Genomic DNA, 8,641 nt, shown 5'->3' with positions numbered 1-8,641 from the left:
TGACTTCACATGTAACAACCTGTTTTTCAATGGTGTCAAAAATAGTGGTTTTAGGGCCACTAATCCGACAAGTGAGTCCATAAATGTTATTTAATATTTATGAGTCAAATATAGTATTATATTAAACATCGAAATAATTACTAGCCAGAGCCCATTATAAAGGACAATACTATTAGGTTTTTTCAACCTAACATTTCAAAACACATTAAATGCTACAGTTACCTCCTCCTTAACACGTGTCTGAACTTATTACCTGTATGTCAACAATACTATTCCGCGAATGTTTCTAGCCTTTAGAGTAATGCATTCATTATTGAATATAATAGAATTTTTATTTCAATATTCATAAAAATATTTATATTTCACTACTGAAATAAGTCATAAATTTATACCTCATCACCAATAGGAAGTGAATAGTTAGACAACTAATGGGAGTCAAGAGCGGCATTCTAAAATATGATAATGATTGAAGCAAGTACAAGCATCTGCACACACCCTAATATTCGCTACTTGATGCCAAGCACATCTCTTGATAAAGTGTTGCAAGTATGGTTGCTCCCAACTATAAATATTGGCACTGCTCAAATCTAGAAGACATACAAGGTAGCACAAACTAACTCGGTTACCAGACTTATTAAGTATCAAAATTTTCCTAATAAGACGCATAATTATGGGCCGAGCTGCGGTTTGAACCTTCACTTCTGTCGCAGTCTCGAGTAGCATCATCAAATAGTCCAATCAAGTGTGGAAGATGAAATTCCCTTTCCATCTACCCTCTAAGGATAACTCCCAAGCAACTCTTGGCAAACTACCATCATGTTTGATATTGATTCTCCAGTTAGACGTAATCCATTAATTGGAAGACCAAGTTGTAATGCAACATCTTCCAAGGTAATCTCGGACTCACCACACAACAAGTGAAACATATGGATCCTTGGCCTCCATTGCTCCACCAATGCAGCTATGAGATACAGATATATTTAGAAGCCCTAAATCAACATTGCGTACCTGAAATTGACTCCATCTAAATATGCTTGAATCCTCAAGTCAATACCATTGAAATGATTGTGATGCAACATGTTGTGTTGTGATCAATTCACTTCCTACACGCAATTTATATCACACATGTTAGTGTACACATTATAAAGTTTTTTAAAGAGAAGTTCGTAATATTTACCATTTCCAATATTTCATCTGATACATGCAGAAGTTATAACAATATCATTTTCCTAAACCTAACAAATATAAAATACTTCCACAGTGTCAAACAAATATAATTTTACTTATAAAAATATTACTAATGTCTATTTCATTATAATAATTACAAATATATTACTTACAAAATAGATAATTTTCAATTAATCAAACAAACAAATTACAAGTAAGTAAACAATTAATTGTCACTAATAAAAATATTATTAATATCTAATTCATTATAATAATTAAAAATATATTCAACATATTTTACAAAATTGCTTATTTTCTAAAAAACCTTTAAATTATTGAACTAACAAACAATTTTAATTTTTACACACTCATTCAATCAATTTACATTATTAATAAAACATATTTAAAATTCTTATGTACTTACGATTCTTGTTGATTATAACCTTAAACCTGCAAAACAAATCAATAATATAACCACCTAATTATTTTAAATTAAGTTGATGGAGCTTACCTAAATTTAAAAAATTTCCATCAATGTATTCCGTAAATAAATTCATTTTTTGGGGAGTTCGGGAAAATTTTCAGAATTTTTTTACAATTTTTGGGTAATTTTCGGAAGTGTGGGGAGATGGGTTTTTTGGAGTGAATGGTTGTATTTTTTTTGGACGTGAAGTTAAATGGGTTTAGGGTGGGGGGTTTATAGTGGTTTCCGGGAGGGTGGTTTTAATTATGTTAATTGGGGTGTTTATTAGGTTTAATGTTGGGGCGTTGGGGGTTATTGGGGATAAGTGGCCGAGTAGTTGGGGATTGCTGCCGGTATCATGCTGCAGGGACCTGTCTTTTCCATCGCAGGTAAGCAGGCTTTGGGGAGCCCCAAATCCGCACTATTCCCTACAGCGTGATTAATAAGGTCTTATATTGATTCTAACGCCTAAATCGGCACCAACCCTTCCGATTTGCGTCTTGGTAAAATCGAAATTTTTATTTACTATTCCGGAAACATATCATTTTGATAAATAAATATTTTTTTGGTAAAAAAATATTAATATATATTATTTTAATAAAATTTTCTCAAATTTTATCTCTAAAATTGTTATTGATTTTGGAGTGATATAAAAAAATAACTATACTTAAAAAGGTTATTAAATTATTAGTAAATTTATATTTTGGTCATTTAATTTTAAAAAATTACAAAATAGTTATTGAACTATTTGAGAGTTTTTATTTAAGTTAGTGGTTATTAAGTTTTTTTAAGTTGGGTAGCAAGCTCCAAGTAAAGATTCAACGACTCGTACGGTGGATCAATACACATCGACAAGTAGAAAAACATATATTAGCTTCAAGTGGATCTAATGGTCAGTGTCGAAGATCGAAGAAAAAAACTGTTTAAATTTTGATTCGTAAATTGATGATGTTTAAAAATGTTTCATGAAAAAAAAACTGAACTATAGAAGAGAATGGAAATGATAACTTTTGATTGATGCAGACAGTGCAAACAGAGAATGCCATACAACAATTATTTAACAGGTTAGTGACTTAAATGAAAACTTTCGAATAATTCAATAATTATTTTATAACTTTTTGAAGTTGAGTTACTAAAATATAAATTTACTAATAGTTTAGTGAATTTGGGTAAAACTTACCCTATAATGAGCGGGTCGGATCCAGATCTAATGAAATAGGGTTATGTTGTGGATCGTAATCAAACCATAAACAAGTACAAGTTGTGGGTTCGGGTCAAAAAGTCCGAGTTTCTCCAACTTTCTCGCCTCGCACTTGCTTCCTCGTGTTGCTCATCTTCAGTAAGCAGTTACCGTTATGTTCAGTTCCCGTTTTCTTAAAATCTAGAAACCCTAATTTGTAATAACTGTCTCTCTATCTATTTTAGGGTAATTAGGGTTTAGGGTGGCTACTATTTGGGGGAATTAGGTGAACTGAAGGCATGGGTCGATCGAGGACAGTCTCTCGTCCAACTGAAGAGGATCTCAATCAAAGGTCTTCCCTTTTTTATGTTCTTAAATCCATTTATTTTCTCAGCTGTTCCGTTCAAAGATCTTGTTTTTAGTTTAAAATTCGCCCTTTCTTCTGTAGATCCAAAAGGAAAAAGACTGCGTCTGGTAGTGTCGACAATGTAGAGCTTCCATCAGCAGGTATAACGAAATTTAGGGTTCCCTTTGATTGGTACTTTTATTATTTAATCTTTCTAAAGCTTGTTAGTTGCAAAAGGGATAATAGTACAATTTTAATAATAAAATGTATGATTTTGCTTTGATTGATAATTAAATGCACGATTTTACTTTTATATAGAATGATTGCATTTCCAGCTAGGGTTTTATTTTAACTATTAGCTCCTATTTTTATCACAAGTAGTTTTACTTTTACTTGGTTAGAAACTTAAGTTTATTTGGAAAAAGAAATAAAAAGAAATCGAGTAGAAGTATCAAATCGAACTGAACCCTAATAAGATGTAACTGGTTTAGCAATTCTTTTAAGTTTTGAAGTCTTACTGCCTTTTCTTTTTTCTTAAAGTGATGACCTTTATGGATGATATTGCGTTTATTGGTTAATATTGTTCATCTCCATTGATTCCATTTCTTTCAATAAGGTCTTGGGCAAGTACCGAGTGAAGCAAAAGGGCCAGCATTGTATCATTGTAATTACTGTAACAAGGATCTTTCTGGAATGGTTCGGATTAAGTGTGCAGTTTGTCCAGATTTTGATCTTTGTGTCGAATGCTTTTCTGTTGGAGCTGAAATTACTCCTCACAAGTGCAATCATCCATACAGGGTTATGGTTAGTCACCTTCTTTCTAGTTACAATTTCCTTTATCATTTTAGCAATTCAAGGTTATAGCATGATCGCTGATGGTTAGCCAAAGTAAAGTATACTAGAGCTTTTGAAAAAAGTCTAAGGAACATGGTTACATAGGTCTTAAGTGAGTTAAGAATAGATTTGTTTTCTGTTAAATACCAATGGTATTTTTTGCTGAACCATATGTTTCATGCGTTTTATTAAAACTGGATCCCACAACCTCTCTCTTTCTGTTCTATGTTAGAAAATCTTATTCACCTCTCCTGGAACCTCACTTTGGTGGGACATAACTTGGTGATTACCATCTGTGAATTTGTTTACTAACTGGGTCATCAATTGCTGTCATTCTTTTCATCATCTACACCAGTGCCGTCAGTAATTCTCATAATAAATGACTCCAAACATAGTTTTTCCCCATTTTGCTATTGGTTGGAGTATGCATTTTAATGTTCTTCCATGCAGGACAATTTGTCTTTCCCACTTATTTGTCCAGACTGGAATGCGGATGAGGAGATATTGCTTCTTGAGGTATTCCTATGTACTATCTTGCACTTTTAGGGGTATTTGATTTTTTATTGTTGATTGATCGCATATCTGGCAACTTCTGCTTATCCTCTTTTGTATTCCATTGGATTTGATGGTTAGAGGATGCATGCCTTATTTTCAGGCGATTGAAATGTATGGATTTGGGAATTGGGCTGAAGTTGCAGAACATGTTGGAACCAAGAGCAAATCACAATGTATTGATCACTGTAATGCTATATACATGAACTCTCCTTGTTTTCCTCTCCCAGTAAGACTTGTGTTATAATCTTGGATTTAAAGACATTACCTACATAAGCACTTGCTAATGCAGAAGCACGTAAAATAAGCATACAATTTTCTAGTAATAATAATTATATTCCATGGTTATTTTCTCAGGACTTGTCTCATGTTATGGGAAAGAGCAGGGAAGAGCTCCTTGCTATGGCCAAAGGGAATGGTCTAGTCAAAAAAGGTTAGACTAAACCCTTTCAAGTAAATCCCGGTTGCTAAATTGTTGCTATCGAGATGACTTTTTCTGGCTGTTTTCCTTCCCAAAGTAATTTTTGTTTGACTGGATCACTTTCTTTTTCTTCTGGGAACAAGGGTGATCTGCAAATTGTCAATATTCTTGTTTGTCGATTGGTTTATCAGAGTCCTATTTTTGCATGTGCTTTAATGAAATGAAGTTGCTAAGACTAAATGGTTATTTATGCAGAGTTCACCACACATGGTGAGCTTACCCTGAAACAAGAGTCTCCTGCTGGTGCAAAAGTCAAGTAAATGTCTTCCCTGTAGAATCTTTTTTGTTTTCTATTTTTTCCTGCTTTTATTTAGTTTTTTATATTTATATGTTAATCTTCTATAATTGATCAGATATGAGACACCAAGAAAGGAAGATCCAGCTCATCAATCCTCATCTAGCTTAACTGGAGGTATTACATCAGTTATTTTGAGACATCTTTATTGAAAGTGGATTGCCCTTTTGGGTTTCTTAAAGGCATGATTTTGTGGCAATATTAAACATAACACATTCTCTTTTCTGCTTAAAAACAAATATATATTATATCATATAAATGCAATGGATTCTCTTTGATGTCAGAAATAGGGTCCCATATTGATTCAAGGAGTGGTGGTAACACATTCCTAGGTGCTGGTAAAAAGACCTCCAACATGGCCCAGATTAAAGATGGCATTAAAGTAGAAGGTATGCTCTCTCATCTTGTTGCACATCATGACTGTTGCTTGTGACTTTACGTTCTGCATGAAGTCATTGACTATTGCCTGCATGGAAATGCCAATCTACCTAATGATGGTAGTCAGTCTGTAACTGTTGCAAAAGGTAGCTTATTCTGAAATGCTAATTAATTATTTTTCTATCTGTAAAGTGAGTTAGAGTTTGTTGAGTTAAGCAACTTCTTCTTTTCCTTTTCTTTTATTATTATTTTTAATTTTGGTGATTAATATGATGTAAGTTGTTGGTCATGTTCTGTGGATTTATTATGCAAGTACTCTAACACCGTTTTTCTTAAACCTTTTTCTTAGAAACTCAAGCAGACAGGAGCATTGGTGAGAAAAAGCCTAGGGTTTTCACTGAGGAGGAACCGTCTATGACTGAGCTGAGTGGCTATAATTTCAAGAGGCAGGAATTTGAGATTGAATATGATAATGATGCGGAGCAATTATTGGCAGATATGGAATTTAAGGATACTGACACCAAGGCTGAGCGTGAATTGAAGTTGCGTGTATTACATATCTACTCAAAAAGGTATTTATCTACAACAATGTGTATGCATGTTGTCCATATTCTTGACATGGAAAAGGTTGGTGATCATCAGCATTTTTCAATAAAAGGGTCTAAGAGGGAAGTATAGGAAGTGGCAGTTCTTGAAGAAAAAGATAACTGTGGTCTTGATCAATTATAATATACTTTCTGATCTTTCTTACATATATACAATCTCGATAAGTAGAATGAAGGAATTTCCTAAACACCTAATCTTGGTTGGAAAACTACTTGAAGCTCCTCTTAGGTGTTAAGAACAAAACTTTGTGTATGAGTTTTCAACTTCATCACCATCAAATATTAGGATAGAACTTTCCTATAATGTCATGACAATTTGGACTTGATTTCAGAATCAGTCTCTATATTAGATCTTGAGAGCTGTTGGAGATTTTTAGTGCATTCAAGCTGAGTGATTTGTGCTTGTGTTCTTTCATTTAGACAGCTCTATGTATATCATTAGAGCTGTATGTCTTATGTATCTGCTTGTATATTGTCAATTGGCTTTACTAGTAGTTTTAACTTAGTTATAACTGATTGGAAAGATGAAACAGTCTTGTAGCATACCATAGTCTGGCATTCAATACTGTGCCACATACTACAACTTATGTTGAATCCTCTATTTTTATGTTTGTATCAAATTTGAGAGATTTATGGTATGGTGTTTTATCAACAGGCTTGATGAGAGGAAGCGTAGGAAGGACTTTATTTTGGAAAGAAATTTACTTTACCCTGATCCATTCGAGAGAAACCTCTCACCTGAGGAGAAGGAAATATATCAGCGTTACAAGGTGTTTATGCGCTTCCACTCGAAAGAAGAGCATCGGGAGTTGCTTAAGAGTGTCATAGAGGAACATCGGATTGTCAAAAGAATACAAGAACTTCAGGTTAAATGCTTGCTTTGTGCTGACTTTGTATGCTTATTTGCTGCTTTCATGGACTTTGTAGGTTTCCACAATGAAAATTAGTTTTCAAATGAGATTGAAGTTTGATTACATTTTTTTCCTGTTCTGGGAGCGCTGAAGCCGAATATTAGGAACTAGAAATCTATGCACCTTTTGACTTGGTTTTGGCTTTCATCTTTTAATCATATAGTTGTATTTCTTCATTTCAAATGGTTCAATTCCACAATGATTGCTATCCCTTGGGGCTGAACCTCCAAATACAACTATTTAAGCATCAAAATTTTGGAACATTATTCAGGTGAATTTATCTGCAGGAAGCTCGAGCTGCTGGTTGCCGAACCGCTGCTGAAGCCAATAAATTTATTGAACAGAAGAGGAAAAAGGAAGCTGAAGAAAATGCCCAGAGACTGAAGGAAAGTGTACAAGCTGGTCCTAGTGGTAAAGTGTTATTGCATGGCAGTCCGAGGGGTATTGTGAGGGGCTCCACTGGTTTACAACCTTTTAGTAAAGAATCTTCAACTGTCTTAGGACTAACTACATTAAGCACTTTGGATGATTGGGATATCACTGGATTCATAGGAGCCGATTTATTGTCTGATTCTGTAAGGATACCCTCCCTACACTGTTGTACATCGCATAGACATACGGTTAGCTTTTACAACCCCAAGTTTAAGTAATTGAGTAACTGTCAAACTTTGGGGATACAGGTGAAACATGAAGTAGCATAGAGTTTTATTGGAAACTATGTGTATATTATTTCAGATTTTGGTTCTCTTATAATGTGCTTGTGTGCAGGAGAAACAGCTTTGCAGTGAGATCAGAATACTGCCTTCACATTATCTCTCAATGTTGCAAACCTTATCAATGGAGATTATGAAGGGAAATATTAGCAAGAAATCTGATGCTCACAACCTGTTCAAAGTTGAACCGAGCAAGGTGGATAGGGTGTATGATATGTTGGTTAAAAAGGGGATTGTTCAAGTTTGAACAAAATTCAGCGCCTCCAATTTTGTAGATTGAAATTGTATAGATCTATGTGATAGGTAGAAGCACAAATAGTGTTGCTCATTTATTATACAATTTATCATAAGCAACCACATTTGCATGCTTCTTTCTTGCCATGTTTTACATGGAAAATTACAAGAGCGAATTTCCACGTCTGTTTTCCTCCCAAGAAAAGATTTATATTGCTTCTGTATTGGGGTTCGAGTGCGTATTACAGTATATTTACTGTTTTTATATTTTACTTTATAGGAAAAAGTCTAATTTTCTTTTACTACATTTAAATTTAAAAGTTAATTTTAATATTATATTAATTAACTTATTATTGTTAAATAATAAATTAAAATATAAAATTATTTTGAATTAGAAAATTCAATAAAAAATTTAACTTCAGTGGCAAATTTTGGTAAAAATAAAAGTAAAATAACAAAATTTAATATAGAGTTAAAGTATA

The 8,641-nt window shown here is 33.5% G+C and overlaps 1 protein-coding gene and 1 long non-coding RNA gene across 3 annotated transcripts; one reads left to right on the top strand and one right to left on the bottom strand.

Annotated features, from left to right (window-relative positions):
- Window positions 1-313: 313 nt before the first annotated feature.
- LOC107902964 (uncharacterized) lies at window positions 314-2,138 on the bottom strand. The gene is made up of 2 exons (XR_001685650.2): window positions 1,679-2,138; window positions 314-1,103 (listed from the first exon to the last, which is right to left on the bottom strand). It is a non-coding gene; the product is annotated as an uncharacterized lncRNA (long non-coding RNA).
- Window positions 2,139-2,821: 683 nt separating this feature from the next.
- On the top strand, window positions 2,822-8,383 carry LOC107903913 (transcriptional adapter ADA2a). 2 transcript variants are annotated; one of them, XM_041092928.1, is made up of 14 exons: window positions 2,822-2,969; window positions 3,056-3,162; window positions 3,259-3,317; window positions 3,773-3,960; window positions 4,441-4,506; window positions 4,646-4,771; window positions 4,900-4,975; window positions 5,219-5,279; window positions 5,377-5,435; window positions 5,603-5,707; window positions 6,046-6,268; window positions 6,957-7,167; window positions 7,500-7,832; window positions 7,981-8,383. In XM_041092928.1, the coding sequence occupies exons 2-14, from the start codon at window positions 3,110-3,112 to the stop codon at window positions 8,170-8,172; spliced, it is 1,752 nt and encodes a 583-aa protein (XP_040948862.1). In that variant the 5' UTR covers window positions 2,822-2,969; window positions 3,056-3,109; the 3' UTR covers window positions 8,173-8,383. The 2 variants fall into 2 exon arrangements, with proteins under 2 accessions (XP_040948862.1, XP_016685607.1); XM_016830118.2 differs by having other exon boundaries at window positions 2,824-2,969; window positions 7,500-7,787.
- The last annotated feature ends 258 nt before the right edge of the window (window positions 8,384-8,641 follow it).

The sequence above is a fragment of the Gossypium hirsutum genome, chromosome D05, assembly GCF_007990345.1.
Source record: "Gossypium hirsutum isolate 1008001.06 chromosome D05, Gossypium_hirsutum_v2.1, whole genome shotgun sequence".
NCBI lineage: Eukaryota > Viridiplantae > Streptophyta > Magnoliopsida > Malvales > Malvaceae > Gossypium > Gossypium hirsutum.
The sequence above is the reverse complement of the archived record's forward strand: the minus strand, read 5'-3'. Positions and strand labels throughout refer to the sequence as shown.

What these genes read in the sequence shown, in the direction of transcription:
- LOC107903913 (XM_041092928.1), top strand. Translation starts at nt 3,110, where the DNA reads ATGGGTCGATCGAGGACAGTCTCTCGTCCAACTGAAGAGGATCTCAAT. An exon ending in GAAGAGGATCTCAATCAAAG is followed by an intron (nt 3,163 to 3,258) that starts GTCTTCCCTTTT and finishes TTTCTTCTGTAG; the next exon opens with ATCCAAAAGGAAAAAGACTG. An exon ending in CTCCTTGTTTTCCTCTCCCA is followed by an intron (nt 4,772 to 4,899) that starts GTAAGACTTGTG and finishes TTATTTTCTCAG; the next exon opens with GACTTGTCTCATGTTATGGG.